This window comes from Acinonyx jubatus, chromosome A1 (assembly GCF_027475565.1).
Source record: "Acinonyx jubatus isolate Ajub_Pintada_27869175 chromosome A1, VMU_Ajub_asm_v1.0, whole genome shotgun sequence".
Lineage (NCBI taxonomy): Eukaryota > Metazoa > Chordata > Mammalia > Carnivora > Felidae > Acinonyx > Acinonyx jubatus.
The window spans coordinates 205,154,001-205,169,619 of record NC_069380.1 but is presented as its reverse complement, the minus strand read 5'-3'; the positions used below and the strand labels follow the sequence as shown (position 1 = coordinate 205,169,619).

The 15,619-nt window shown below is 38.8% G+C and overlaps 2 protein-coding genes across 13 annotated transcripts in view; one reads left to right on the top strand and one right to left on the bottom strand.

Moving 5' to 3' along the window:
* OSMR (oncostatin M receptor) overlaps positions 1-7,044 on the top strand; it is a 56,346-nt gene extending 49,302 nt beyond the window's left edge. For all 4 annotated transcript variants that reach the window (XM_027075701.2, XM_027075691.2, XM_027075704.2 and 1 more), the window contains exon 18: positions 275-7,044. In XM_027075701.2, coding sequence (XP_026931502.1) covers positions 275-805 — 531 coding nt within the window. In that variant the 3' untranslated portion in view covers positions 806-7,044. The remainder of the gene's footprint in view (positions 1-274) is intronic.
* Positions 7,045-7,445: 401 nt separating this feature from the next.
* RICTOR (RPTOR independent companion of MTOR complex 2) overlaps positions 7,446-15,619 on the bottom strand; it is a 123,227-nt gene continuing 115,053 nt past the window's right edge. For all 9 annotated transcript variants that reach the window (XM_053201333.1, XM_027075654.2, XM_027075642.2 and 6 more), the window contains 4 exons: positions 11,550-11,705; positions 11,093-11,216; positions 9,423-9,561; positions 7,446-9,307 (listed from right to left, as the gene is read on the bottom strand). In XM_053201333.1, the coding sequence (XP_053057308.1) occupies positions 9,233-9,307; positions 9,423-9,561; positions 11,093-11,216; positions 11,550-11,705 (494 nt within the window). In that variant the 3' untranslated portion in view covers positions 7,446-9,232. The remainder of the gene's footprint in view (positions 9,308-9,422; positions 9,562-11,092; positions 11,217-11,549; positions 11,706-15,619) is intronic.

Sequence of the window (15,619 nt, the reverse complement as noted above, 5' to 3'; positions counted from 1 at the left end):
AAGGTTAGGGCTGTGATAGTACTTTTCTAGACTTCCTTAGAAGATATAACAGCGACGGCCACCTCGTCTCCCAGGGCTGTGAAATGGGTGAATGGAGCCTTGAGATTTCTTCCATCGGGGGAAATCCTTTGGTTTGCAACAGCACCTGCAGTTAACTTGTGACTAGGACAACACACACACAAAACCTGAAGCCCTGAGTGCGTTTCGCATATACTTTATATACTCTGACACACACACACACACACACTATTTGCATTTCTTTTGTTTGTTCCAGGAGAACCCCCGCCTAACAATAATGAATGTCAAGGACTGTATTCCAGATGCTATTGAAGTCATAAACAAGCAGGAAGGCACTAGGAAGTCACTGACAGAAACTGAACCCACCAAGCCCACCTACCTTTACCTCCTCCCAACAGAGAAGAGCCACTCCGGGCCTGGCCCCTGCATCTGTTTTGAGAACTTTACCTATAATCAGGCGGCTTCTGACTCCGTTTCTTGTGGCCACGTCCCAGTAACCCCTAAAGCCCAGCCAAGTCAGCTGGGACTGTTGACATCATCTGAAAATGGACCGAAGGCACTAGGAAAAAACTACGTCAACTCCCTGGGAGAAATACCAGCTGGAGAAACTAATTTGAATTATGTGTCCCAGTTGGCCTCACCCATGTGTGGAGACAAGTCCAGTCTCCCCACAAATCCACCAGAGCCAGCACTGTGTTCAGAGTACAAAACGCAAATGGCCATTCCCATGGGTCTGGCCTCTCCTCCCTCGATTACCCTCTTAGATGAAGGTGAGCACGACCACTAATCAGTATGTACCCGTCGCATGCCTTTCTGCTACACAGACACGAACAGGCTCGGCGGCACCATTCTGTCACCAGATGCCTCGGTACGTAAACCCACCGAGCGGTCACGGGGGGCGTGTGAGACCACTACGGTCCGGCTCGGTTTGAGAGGTCAGGAGCTATGGAACTTAGCACTCCTCCTTGGAGCAGGCTTGGCTCCTGGGGACAGGCTCCCTTGCTGGTGTGCTCCAGGCCCACCTTTCGAACAGCAGGCCTGGAACCTGACATAGAGATAGACCCCAGACCCTCAGTACTGGACACGGGGGCTGTGGTCCCACAAGTTCAGTTTTTAGTGAGGAAATTTTCCATTAAGCTTTACCCCCATGTTCAGTATCTTTAGGGTAAAGGAACTAGATTTAAGGTTTTAATAAAGGCCACAGATGATTCGATACTAGAGCATGAAGTGTCAATGTTATTCCGGGTGTGTTTAATGAAAAAAATCACAGACGTTTGAGGGTAAAACAGATTTTAGACTTGCCTTGAAGCGATGATAATGTGTAGTTCACTGATGCAGTAAAATGAACTCTTCTGGGGGCACAGACCTTAGAAAGGTAGACACGTGAATGATCAGGAAGATCCCAACTGCCTTTCCACTGAGCTTATTGCATGCGAGGCAAGAGCGGGACTGGCAGGGACTCTTAACTTACTGTCAGGATAACAGCACTCCTACTTGGTAGACATCAGTCTTTGACCGTGATTTTTGACAACTACCTCCGAATAGAAACGAGAATATGTTATTAATTCCATTCACATTTTCTGGTTCCTCTTTTTTTCAAGAACTATACAGAAATGACCTGTTCTCATTTGGCACCCTTTGGTCTTTGCAATGGTCTGGGTCAAGAAAATACCCTCACTGTCTTCATTTATATTCCTGTTATGCTAACATAATGAATAAAGTGCACCCCCATCGTTGGGCATGGTTTAGACATAATTGTAAAAAGCTCTATACAGGGTGGGGAAATTCTGTATTCGCTCAGCAGCGGCTTTGTCTCCTTGAACCAGTATGTACAAGGCACCGGGGGCATAGCGGGCATTCCACATGTGCCCGGTCCTTTCTCTGCCTTCTGCCCATCGGCGCTTTACGTTTATTTACCATGTTTTAAGCAAGCATGTTTAGGAACTCCTCGCTTGCTGTGCCGGAAGCGACAGCACCTCCACCTCTGGTACCGAACGCCCTGCACTGTGTCATCGGCACCACACAGCCAAGACTGAGAGCAAAAGACGCACACCTCCAAGTAAGGTGACTGCCAACTGGCCGAAATACACCAGCACAAGCAGGGCTTCTGTTCAGGCTTTTCAACCTTTTCCTTACACAGAACTGAACCTTTTGCTGGAAAACTGGGCATGTATTCCTAACACTGTAAAAATGAGTATCTTGAGTAATCTAACAGCTTTGAGAAGACTCTGGGGGCCAGTATTATCATCACTTAGACTCCTTGCTCCTTTCTCATGCAACTATAAAAGAAATGGCAATGGCAGTGAAGACAGATTTGTAACTAGTGTCTTTCACATGGATTTTCTTTTAAAAATCCACAAGACCTTGAAGTCATTTTTGTTGCAAAAAAGCCTTAATTAAAATATTTCGCAGCTGCATTTTGTGTGTTCTCTACCTCAATGAAATGAAAATCTAACAGTAAGTATAGCCAGTAAGTCACCTCATGAGCGCACTAAAAATGTAAATTTGGGGATAACACTCCAAACCTCATCAGAATCTCCATGGCTTGAGACCTGAAATATGTGTGTCATCAGCTCCCTTCCAAGCATTTGGATGCACACTCAACCTTGAGAACCATAAAGCAAAATACCAACAGGAAATGTGGGGCTACATAACTTAATGCTTACAATATCACTATGACTGCAGTTTTGGCTATATTCTCCCATGTCCGTAACACCAAACGCGGTCATATTTAAAGCGTTTGTCAATACTACGTGGCGTCTTAACAGCATTGCTTTAAGCAATGTTCTTCAGAAACTTTGAAATTTGTATTCATGTGTCAGAATTATTAGGATGAAAAAAATACTCCTGGAGAATTTCAAATGACGGAAAAGTATAGTAAGTTTAACAAACCCTTATGTATATCATCAGCCCCACAGCCACTAACCCACGGCTGTTTCAGTCCATCCGTACCCTTATCCGCCCTCCCTCCTGATATTTGGAAGCGAATCGTATGATTTCATCTGCAAATATGTGCGTTCCTCTAGATAAGCTCTACTTTTCCTAACATAACCGTAAATACCTTTAAAAAGAACTGTACCTAAAGCCGAATTAGTAACACTTCCTTAGAAATATCAGGGTATTTTGGTGGGCAGCACTGGTGTTAATGATCTATAAATACATCAAACTGGAGAGCAGTCCTCAGCTGCCTGCAGGGGACCGTGACGGTTCAGGCTGGGTGCAGGGACGCTGCCACACCAAACCACGGACTTGCCACCAAAGGTGCTTGCTCCCAGTCTAACACTTGACTCGTGCTGATTCTAACGAAACCGATTCCCCGCTAGAATGTGTATTTACTGAGAAGATCAAGTTGAATTAGACAACATCTAGTATTTCTTGTAAGAGCTCCATGGAAAGAAAACTGGCTTTCATCGCAAAGAATTTACAAAACATATTAAGCATTTTGCATAAAGAACCTTTAAAAACCCTTGAAGAGATACAAAAGAGAAAATGCCTTCAGAATGAGCAGTTCAAAGATACACAGTAACTAAATATATTCAATTTAAAGCACCAAGCAAAGGCAGTTGACTTGATCCTCTAAAATAAGCATTAAAGAAACAAGCTTTAGTATTTTTTTTTTTTAATCAACGCAAAAGTAGTTGCTATGGTCTGAATGATTGTCCTCCTCCAAATTCCCATGTTGAAATCCTAACCCCCAAAGATAACGGTATTAGGAGATGGGGCCTTTGGAAGGTGATTAGGTCACAAGGCTGGAGCCCTCAAGTCCTCGGGATGAGTGTGCTTATGAGACCCGGGAGGGCTCCCTATTCCTTGTGCCACATCGGGACACAACGAGAATTCTGGGGCCTCAGAGACGGCCCTCCCTCGACCATGCTAGCACTCTGGCCTCAGCCGTCCAGCCTCCAGAACCGGAGAAATAGATTTCTGTTGTTTGTAAGCTACCCAATCTGTGGTGTATTATTATAGTCGCCCAAATGGACTAAGACGGTATTTTATTTTTGAGTATTTTTATATACCAAAGAGTCTTCTTTTTAAATGAAATAAACTTTCTAAAGTTTAGGTCTACAAAGATCAGCTGTATGATTATTAAGTATGCTTTTTTAAAGTTTATTTTGGGGCCCAAAACATGCACATACAGAAGGCAATGGGAACATGATACACAGAAATATGCCCAAGAACCAAGTTATCCAAACAATCTGTTTCTGTAAGCGAGACTATCGTACCACACATAGTCAACTATAACCTAGCTTTGACCTGGCTTCGTCGTTGAATTTTACTCTCCAGCCTTGGTAATTTCCCTTGTGGTATTTTCTTTCGCCACTAGGTGGCTATATGATACCCTATCTGATGAGGACAAGTTTCTGCAGGAGAAATCAAATACCTTCCCACAAAAAGTCATCATCATACATACCATCATCACTTATATTGTATATTTCCTCGAAAAATTTAGAACTGTTTTAAAGACAGATTCAGTTTTTCAAACCCTTTACAATGAAGTAAAAAAAAAAAAAAACCAAGCTATAAAGTATTTGCTTAGATTATGAAGAATGTTTTCTAAGTATAGATATTTTAAAACATTTGGAGTAGGCCACTGATGTGTTAATGGAACCAGACTCTTATCTGTAGTACCTAAAAGTCATTTTTACCGGGCGTCACACGTTATCAGCCATAGTGGCACTAATTCAAATCAACGCAATTCAATCCACTGATTGTTTTAAAATTTCAAATAGAACAACACAGGTTTTAAGAATTTTAAGTACATTTTATTAACAATGTATCCCTTTGATAAGATTATGCTTCAGGAGGCTTTTAATGCCCTTGACATAAACTGTACACATTATACAAAAACAAGAAAACCACACGCGCGCGCGCACACACACACACACACACAATCAAGGTGAGCAAAACCATTTGGGGACAAACCTTCTTTAAATTATACACAACTCAATGAAATATTCTTACGGAAAATATATAAATACTTTTTCTTTCTATGTTACAGTTGTACAATATAAATCAGATTTCAAAGTCTGTTCAGTGACCTACAAACACCAGAACCTCCAAATATGTAGCAGCTTATTACTAAATAAAAAAAGAATATCATGTGGTTAGGGAGCATTAAGTCCGAGATTTTATTCACAATCCCTTACCACTTACCACTTTTCAAAACTAATCTACACCATTTGTTTTACAACGCAGCTTCAGGGTTTCTGCCAGGCCAGTAATGGAACATTTTTCAACTATTATCTACGAACAATTTTTATCTCCCCGCCTCTGCCCCAACGCTTTGTATATTTGTGCTAAATCAACCAACTTAGTGACAAAATTATAAGGTATACTTTTTGGCATAAATTATATTCTTCAAATTAAATATTTTATAAAAAGAATCAAATAAGATGTGCAATTAATGCGTGTTGTGGCATAGCTATCCACCTACATTACAAAAATACTCCAAAGGGGGGTGGGGAATCCACATTCTGTGTGAGTCATATAAACCTACTATGAATGAACTCTACTCTGGAAACCTGGAACTAAAAGAAAGAATGTTCCTAGAAAGATTCTCACAGATTTCAACGTTGTCTGATAGACACTGCTATCCATTTCACTAGTAGGCTTTTATAAGGAAACTCTCACTGTAGTGATACTCTGGAAATGAAGCTGGTAATAATGGATTTCCTGAATGGGGAGACAAGGGAGACCTTCCCCAACTTACATTTTGGAAAACCTGAAATGTTCTTTCATCCCATCAGTTCTTCTCCCAAAACTCTCTCAGTTAGTTCTACCTTCTCTTTTTTCCCATGTGTATTGGATTGTTGATCTGAGACAACACTGGAAGCATAAAACAAAAGGGGGAAAACCTTCCTTCCAAAGGACTTTTCCCAACGTGGTTTACAAAGCTAATCTCACACAAAGTTAGCACCTCACTCTTACCAAAAACGACTGTGGTTGTAATCTGGACAATTTGATGGGTTTTTATTGCTCAATGATCTGTGCTTTAATGTGGGGATAAAAGGCATCTTCTGAATGGAATGAAAAAACAATTTATATAAAGAGCAGTAGACAAATCAGAATAAGCACTGACGCCTCACTGTCGAACGCTTTACCACCGTGATGTGCCCTGAAGAACTCAGCTTTAATTACCTCAAGCCCTGGATAAAAGAGCTGAAGACTATTAAAGCTACTATTTCAAAAGAACTTGTACACATGATGTTAGAATAACTGGCATAATGATGTATATCGATACCTCCAGAGGGCCTCTATTTTAATGTCACTGTCTTACAGAACGTACTTATGCTACTAATCTTTATTAGAAAATTTTTTATTAGGGAGACATTTCCCCCCTTCAAATCTACCTAGGCATAAATAGGAAATAAAAGTATAAGAAATCTTAGACCATATTTAATTATCAATACTAATTTCTAATTTCCTTATCATTTATCAGTATTTACTTTAGTATGTGAAGCTGAAATCTGTTCTTGAAAAAAAATTTCAATTAGAAATAACAATTCACTTTATAATTAGATATTCACAGCTTACAACAAGCACAACTGCCCAAATTCCTCCCAATTATTCAATAATTACCCATAGTACAAATTTATATGGACTAAGATTAATTCTAAAATCTCAAAAAACTACAGTATTGACATTATTTTGGTACTTTATAGTCTGGTAGTTATTATTTATAGATGATTTTCTCAATTATTTCTATTACCACTGACACCATTCCTAATCTTTTCTGCTATAATTTAAAATTTTTAAATACTAAGTTAATCACTTGGCACTGCATGTGAGCATTTTGCATTAAAGTCTTTTATGCAAATGAGTACTTGAAAACATATTAGACCCATCAGTGAAACATGGATAAACCAAATAGCACTATACATTTAAGTACAGACTTTTTTTTTCCCTTAGATTACTGATAACCACAAAACGCTGTCTCCCCAAACTAAGTGCTATAGGCAATTACTATAATGCATACATAGTCTTTCAAAGTAAAAGTCAAAAAACAACAACAACAACAACAAAAACTGTTAGGCTAATAGTAACAAAAGACTTCATTCCAGGATGGATGAGTGAAATGAGGTCCAGGATGGGGACAGGCGTGTGTGTGCGTGTGCATGTGTGTGTGTGTGTGTGTTAAGAAAGAATTACTATTAATTTTTGAGGGCTTAAACCACAGATTTTATATTCTATATTAACTGAGGTAGTGTTTAAAATGAATGTCTAAAATATGTCAACCCCATCATGAATGAATAAGATTACTAAATTACCTCCTTTGGAGTTTTTAACCACTATTTGGTCTAATATCTCTGACATTTGGTTTCTGGAAGGCAGTTCAATCGTCCAAGACCAAAGACCAAGGTGACAGGCAACCAACGTTCTTAAAAGTACTGTTAACATTTAAATAAACACTTGGGTTCAGTGATAAATTAAAGTGAAAAACAATATTTTATTGTCACTTGGTTTTATGAGAGCAAATCCGAAGAACCACTTCTGAACACGAGCAGCAGCCCGCAGCCCTTCTCTGCTGTGACGGTGACGCTGCTGCACGGTGCACGTGAGAACGCACCGGACGAAGCGCGGTCAAGAGGCGTTATGAAGTGAGATGAAGTGCTTCATCCCGGATGGAACTTTCAGTGCCAGTAAATTAAAAAAACAGAAACAAAACAAAACGAAACAAAAAACACAGTATCTCTGTGAGTTACGTTTCCTAGTTCACAGGGTTCTTTACAGAGATCTCAAAGAACAAGCCCGTTATAAAAACAATCTGTAATATGGGAAAATATTCATCAAGGTACTGTGTGGCAAAGCTGATGTGTAACTGTAAAAATGGTATAAACAAATGAATTAAAAAAGGGTCCTAATCAGTCCAGCTGGATTTTTTTTTTCTATTATATATAGACCTCAAAAAAGATAATCCTTTCATTTACAAGCATTCTAATGGTGATGGCCATGCTATTTTTATATACAAATTTGCATATATGTTTAATTCCTGTAAAGATTTCCAAACATCTTTAAACATATACAAATTAAACACACAAATAAACAAAACCTTGCCCTCATCAACTTAACAGCTTCACAAATGTGATAAAGGCAATTGTGTTGATAAACTCACCTATCACCGCATTTAGTTTGTGCAAAACAAGAACACTGATATAAAAAAATTAAATTACTGCTGCTTTAAAATTTGGTACTTAAGGCTTTTCACTACAATTTTTAATCATAATTAAAGTTGCATTAATGATTTTTTTTTAAGGAAATATGGCTCTTCTTTTCCCACGGAATGTGTAAATCGGAGGCAAACATCTCTTCCTCAGGAAATCCCAAGTGTCAAGTTACTGCTTTCTTTTGCTTTACGTCTCATTTAATAGTGCTCGCTCTGGTTCCTGTTTCAAATGGTGATATGGGAAGTTGATGCAAATGACAAGTCCACTGAAAACATGTGCAATTCTACAAATGGGAAATACTGAATTATAAAATGATGTTTCGATATGAATCAAGAACTGTAGTGAAAAACCTTAATTGGTTCGGATAGCCTATAACAACACACTGCAACAAAAGTGAAGAGACAGAAAACAAACAAAGAGTGATGCAAGTCTAGTAACATCAAAATAACTTATACAAGTTCTGGGTTGTTGAGGCTCTTCTTTTGCTTTGAGGTTACAAACCTCTGAAGTAGTGTTACAAACATTAGGAAAGATGCGGAAGGGCCAAAGTTCCCGCTTTAATACCAGCAGTTCTCGCACACCCCACTGTGGTAACGGGGTGCAGCCTCAGAGACACCGATTCCTGGTTTCCACGAATTAGTTAACAAACAAGGCATCTTTAGATTTACCCTAAAAAAAGAATTCAGAAATAACTGTGTGAAGGGTGCTTCTGCATATCCTATTATTGTTCCACTGTGGTTACGCTCTTAAAAGGAAAAAGTAGAAAACCTACATAGGTATTCAGTGCTTGGCTCTTGCATATAATGGTAACTAAAATTCTTAAAAGTGTGGTAATGAACAGCGAACCCCCAGAGGGCTCAACAGGGACAAGAGGAAGTTGTTCCGGTTGGGGAAGTCCGCAGTTCCAACTGTGCGTGTACCAGTGATCGCTGGAACAGAAGCTACTCCTGTCTTTGCCGGCCGGTCAGCATTTTCTGAGGCTTTTTGTTAGGAACTCGGCAAGTCTGAGTATATATGGCGTCCATCTATGCACGCGATGAGCACCGAGGTCAGGACTCAGCAGCTGTGTCCACTGCAGGTGGCTTTGGTGGTGCTGCCAGCACAGCCTCTGCTTCTTCATGCATCTAGGAGAGAAGTGGTGACTTGCTGGCGTTTCAACAGATACAATCTGTCCTTTAACTTATCCAAACACAGAATTATTCTCGAAAGGTAAACTTCCTAAGTACGAGTGCTACTTACTTGTAAGAACTGTACATCTTGAAATAATTCTTGTATGAACCTCCGACACGGAAGTCTAAATGTGCAGTGTGAGAGCAAATGAGAAACCTCAGAATAAAGGCAGATGTCATCAAATGTTTGAGGATACTTCTCCTTAATTCTAAAACCGAAGAAAAGATGATGGTGGGATAAAAACTGTAAAAACAACTTACCTATTTTTCTGCCAAAATATCACTTTTGAAATGTTTTTCCTCTAGACATTGATTCGATGGCATATTGGCCTAAGAATATAAAATATTAAATATCCCTAGCTCACACTTAAACTAGACATTTTAAGTTTGGGGTTACCAGAAATACTTTTTCACTAGCATGAGAAATTGCAAAATTTATTTATCCACCTAGGATGACTTAACTATTTTCAAAATTAAATTTTTAAATAGAAATAAGTTTTTGGTTAAGTGTCCGACTCTTGATCTCAGCTCAGGGCGTGACCTCAGGGTAGTGAGTTCAAGGCCTATGTTGGGCTCCACGTCCAACTTAAAAAAAAATAGAAAAAAAAATAGAAAGAAGTTTTAAAAGTTAGTTTGAAGTTATTAATATCCTTAACTGGGCTATCTCCTTTTATCTTCCACCTTCTAACAGTGGCTTTTAACTCAGAATCAGGGGTGGGGTAGGCGGGGTAATACACAGGCTAAAGACCCGCTACTGCTAGAGAGTGTGTGGCCGTAAAGTCTGCAGTACGACCTCTGTGTTACTGTTTTGTTTTTTTTTAATTTTTGAGAGACAGAGTGAGACAAAGTGAGAGTGGGGGAGGGGCAGAGAGAGAGAGGGAGACACAGGATGGGAAGCAGGCTCCAGGCTTGGAGCTGTCAGCACAGAGCCCGACGTGGGGCTCGAACTCACAGACCGTGAGATCATGACCTGAGCCGAAGTCGGACGCTCAACTGACTGAGCCACCCAGGCGCCTCTGTGTTACTGTTTTTTTAAAGGCCCACAGGAGACTCTGCACTGTGTTTCTTCTGAGGACCACTGCTTTTTAACAGTGCAGATCGAAGATGGTAATGGTTCAATGTAACTTTTCTTTTATCATGCTGCTCTGCTTTAGAAAAACAATAAAAATTCTGCAACTTGTACTACGAGAAAGAGGAAAAATAGGGGGGGGAAGAATTAAACCAAGAAAATATCACTTGTTTTTGTATAGGTCCACTTATCTTAAATTGTTCAGTCTCACGATTCCCACCCTTTCTTAAAAATTATTCAAGACCCCAAAAAGCTTATTTTTGTGTGGGTTACAGTCACTGTTAATTACCATATTAGAAATTAAAATTGAGAAGATTTCAAAATATACATTAATTCTTTTAAAAAATAAGCCCATTACCTGTTAACATAAACACGTACATCTAATAAAAAGTATTTTCCAAAACTAAAAAGTGAGAAGAGTGCTATTGTTTTACATTTTTACAGATCTCTTCAAGTCCGGCTTAACAGAAGATAGATTCACATACCTACTTCTGCATTCCATTTGTTACTGTAATACATTATTTTGTTTGAAGTACACGAAGGAAATCTAGCCTCACACAGATATACCACGCAGAACTATGGATGTAAGCTAATTAGTCTAACTTTTGAAGTGTTTCAAGGATCTTTTTTACCCTAAAGAGCAGAACAGAGAATACTCATGGTTTACTTACGTTAAAAGCCCAGTTTCATGACATTTAGTTGAAACTGAACTACTCAAATTAATGACTAATCTCAGAACTTCTTTGCGAAGGAGTATGCGGCACATTGGTGTATCATCTGGAATTGTTTTAACACCTGAAAAGGCGATTAAAATATTTTATCTTTATCACAATAGAAAATGATTACAACTCATGAAATTTGTTCTTAAACTAAAGATCTAAGACAGAGATAAACTGCGCATAATCTACTGATCGTTCTGGAGATAAAATTCTAATGCAAGAAGCCAACTAAAAGGACACACCTCAGCAGCTGATACAGGTGACTAAATACAGGTACTGATAAGGACACCTGACTAAAACAGGCTTGCCACAATTTTGAGATAACATCAATTAACATTATTTATCAACAACAACCACAAAACTAAGTATAGTTTTACTAACAATGTTTGGATTTGAATCTGAAACTTACCTAACAACAATTCTGTGCTTTTGGTGCTGCTGGCTGAGCCTTCTTGAGACACTCCATCACTGCATCCAGAAATCCCTGAAAACTTAGAAGGAACCACTTCTAAGGGATTATGGATAGTCTGCTCACACCAATCAGAATATGGAATGTCTTGAAGGTCTGAAGAAAAAATGAATTATTGCAATTAAAGTATCATTATAATGGCTTAATTCCTATGCTTGCATTATATACCAGAGAGGAGATGATTCCTTTTAATTTCTTTCCAATTTGCAACATTTTCCATAATGATCTTGGAAATAAATTCAGACTGTTCAGACAGTGAAATTGGTTAAATTCTGAAGATTTTATACATAAATTTTCCTAAATTACAAAAATAACATAAAACTATGTGATTAAAGAATTCAAATAAAGACATATATAGAATAAAACACGAAGGTACCTTATCTACTCCCTCACCCATGACTCCCACCCCCAAACTAAATGCCTCCCTAAAGGGAAATATGGTTAAAAAGTTTGACATATATGTATCTTTAAGATCTTTTGCTATTTTAAATTTCTTTTTCTTATTCTTTGGGTGTGGTAAGATTATACTATACTATTATTCTATGACTTCCTTTCTCCCCATTTAATAATTACCAATATAAGAATCATACTTCCCTGGGCTTATCATCAGTTCATTCCTTAGAATTAAACTTACTACCCCTTCCCATGCATTGCTAAGGTACTCCTAGATGGGATTTTGAAGTCAACCAAACATCTCAGTGTTTCTAAGATGACATTAATTTTTTTATTTAAAATTTTCCTGAGCACTTAAAGTGATTAGGGCAAATGGAAATCAGGAAGTCTTTCGCTATCCTTTTAGGGAGTAACACGGGTCAGCCTATAAAATCATACAACCTTCGTACTATAAGACATACTGGAAATTAGTTAAGGCTCTCATCTCATGAAAGAAAAGAAATTCAGAGAAAGGAGACACACACTTAGCCAGAAGGTAAGAGCTCTTGACAGATGGTCCAGTAGTCTTTCTACTATAGCACGTTGTCACAGTACAGAAAAAAAGCCCTATTTTTAAAGCCCAGGAAACCAAACCAATGTCAATCTCCCCCTATGTTTTTTTTCCACAAAACAGATATCACCCCCTCCTCTCACCTCTAAGCACTTCCTAAGATTACTATTTACATAATACTAAGCAGAAAATGCTTTGGTTCCTTGGAAAAGAATAGTTATAAATTGGTGTAGTTTTAAAATTCTGGTTATTAAGGAAATCATGTGTCTTTCAGGCACTTAAATTAACACATGCTACTTCATCATTCATGGATTTAAAAAGTAAAACTATTGCCAAAAGATTTGAGAACTAAAGATGTACTTAAAAAGCAGCAGTGCCAAAGGCATCCAAATCGGTCAGGAGGAGGTCAAACTTCACTCTTTGCAGATGACATGATGCTCTATGTGGAAAACCCAAAAGATTCCACCAAAAACCTGCTAGAACTGATTCATGAACTCAGCAAAGTTGCAGGATATAAAATCAATGCACAGAAATCGGTTGCATTCCTATTCACCAAGAATGAAGCAACAGAAAGAGAAATCAAGGAATCGATCCCATTTATAATTGCACCCAAAACCATAAAATACCCAGGAATAAATCTAACAAAAGAGGTGAAAAATCTATACACTGAAAACTATAGAAAGATTATGAAAGAAATTGAAGAAGACACAAAAAAATGGGAAAAGATTTCATGCTCCTGGATAGGAAGAACAAATGTTGTTAAAATGTCGATACTACCCAAAGCAATCTACATATTCAATGCAATCCCTATCAAAATAACACCAGCATTCTTCACAGAGCTAAAACAAATAATCCTAAAATTTGTATGGAACTAGAAAAGACCCTGAACAGCCAAAGCGATTTTGAAAAAGAAAACCAAAGCAGGAGGCATCACAATCCCAGACTTCAAGCTATACTACAAAGCTGTAACCATCAAGACAGCATGGTACTGGCACAAGAACAGACACTCAGATCAATGGAACAGAATAGAGAACCTAGAAATGGACCCATAAACGTATGGCCAACTCACTTTTGACAAAGCAGGAAAGAATATGCAATGGAATAAACACAGTCTCTTCAGCAAGTGGTGCTGGGAAAACTGGACAGCAACATGCAGAAGAATGAACCTGGACCACTTTCTTACACCATACACAAAAATAAACTCAAAATGGATGAAAGACCTTAATGTAAGACAGGAAGCCATCAAAATCCTCGAGGAGAAAGCAGGCAAAAACCTCTTTGATCCTGCCTGCAGCAACTTCTTATGCAACACGTCTCCAGAGGCAAGGGAAACAAAGGCAAAAATGAACTTTTGGGACCTCATCAAAATAAAAAGCTTCTGCACAGCAAAGGAAACAATCAGCAAAACTAAAAGCCAACTGACAGAAGAACAGAGGGTTACTGGAGGGGTTGTGGGAGGGAGGATGGGCTAAATGGGTACGGGGCATTGAGGAATCTACTCCTGAAATCATTGTTGCCCTATATGCTAACTAATTTGGATGTAAATTAAAAAAAAAAAAAAAAAAGCAGTAGTGCTGAATAACCAGGTAAGAGACGAATGTGTTATTTTAGACTTAGTTGATGAACTCCCCAGGGACTATGATGACAAAATATTCCAGCACAAGAACACTAAGAAATTTAAACTATATTCAACTGACATGTTTCTGAAAACTTATAAACTTTTATATATTTCAGCCTTCCCTTTAGCCAGCGATGATGACTCCTAACATGTCTAACCTGTTAGAATCACATCCTATCTCTGAACATGTCATCCGTTCTCATTTAAAAAAAAAAAACAAAAAAAAACCTCATTCTTCTAAGTACACTAGAACTATATAATTGCACGAACATCTGTGAAGGTGGCAGAAGCAGAACAGGATGTTAGCAAATACCCTCTTCCAACAGCCTTTCCTTTGAGCTTTACATGTTTGAACAACTGCCAGACCAGATGTTCTAAAGAATGAAATGAGCTCTAGTCTTGATGTTCCTTTAAAATGGTCATTAAATAGTACAGGGATTAGTTTTTAGTTATCTGCCATGGACAATACGGATGTCTTCATTCCGATATACAAAATCTTCCAGGTGGCCTACAGGAATGCTTCTGAAACTGTACTGTGCACATGAACAACCTGGGAATCTTGTGAAAGTGCAGATTCTGATTCTATGTGTGGAGTGTGAGATTCTGCATTTCTGACAAGCTCGTAGGTGATGCTGATGCTGCTGGTCCTCTGACCATACTCTGGGCAGCAAGAGATCTGCAGGGCCAGGTCTCTGCCTATCTCTCTAGGTCATACATCCTCTTCCGTCTTGCTTTCTGAGCTCTATTCACACAGGTGTCTTTTCAGTCCCTCCTACTTCCCACGTACACTCTCATAAGAGAAGACCTTTGCCCTGGCTGTTCACTCTCTCTTCAAATTCTCTATATGCCAGTCTTTACTTTGTTAGCTTCTATTCATTTTTTAGACCACAGCTCAATAATGACTTCTTCAGAAGTCTCCTCTTTGACTTGGTTGTATTCTATTTGGTTGTATTCCTTTGCTAATACCATGTACCTACCCTTGATGACACTTATTACAAATGCAGTATTGTATTTACATAATCAATTGATCAAGTGACTGATCAGTCAATCCATTCATCCATTTCTTTCCCCCACTGAACTGAAGCTCAGAGAGTGTAAGAACAGTGTGTTATTTTTTGTTTTCCTTCCCTCACAAAAGTTTTCCTGGCATCTAGTTTAATGTCTGGCCCACGGTAGTGGCATAATAAATATTATGTCGAGGGCATGAATGAATAAAAGTTCGGTGACTTTTTAACCATTTGGCCTTCCTCCCTTCATGCTTCTGAGATGGGTATCAGTAACAAACTGCAATCATTTCCCAGTTCAGATTTTTCCCCTGCTGTTCCTTAGAAACACTTCACGTCACTGGCGCACCAGCCGAGAGGCTCTGACAGCTATGCCAAGGTGAGCACCTTTCTGCTTCCAGCAAGTGTTTCACAAGTCCCAAACCCCATGATGCTCTCTGCCGAT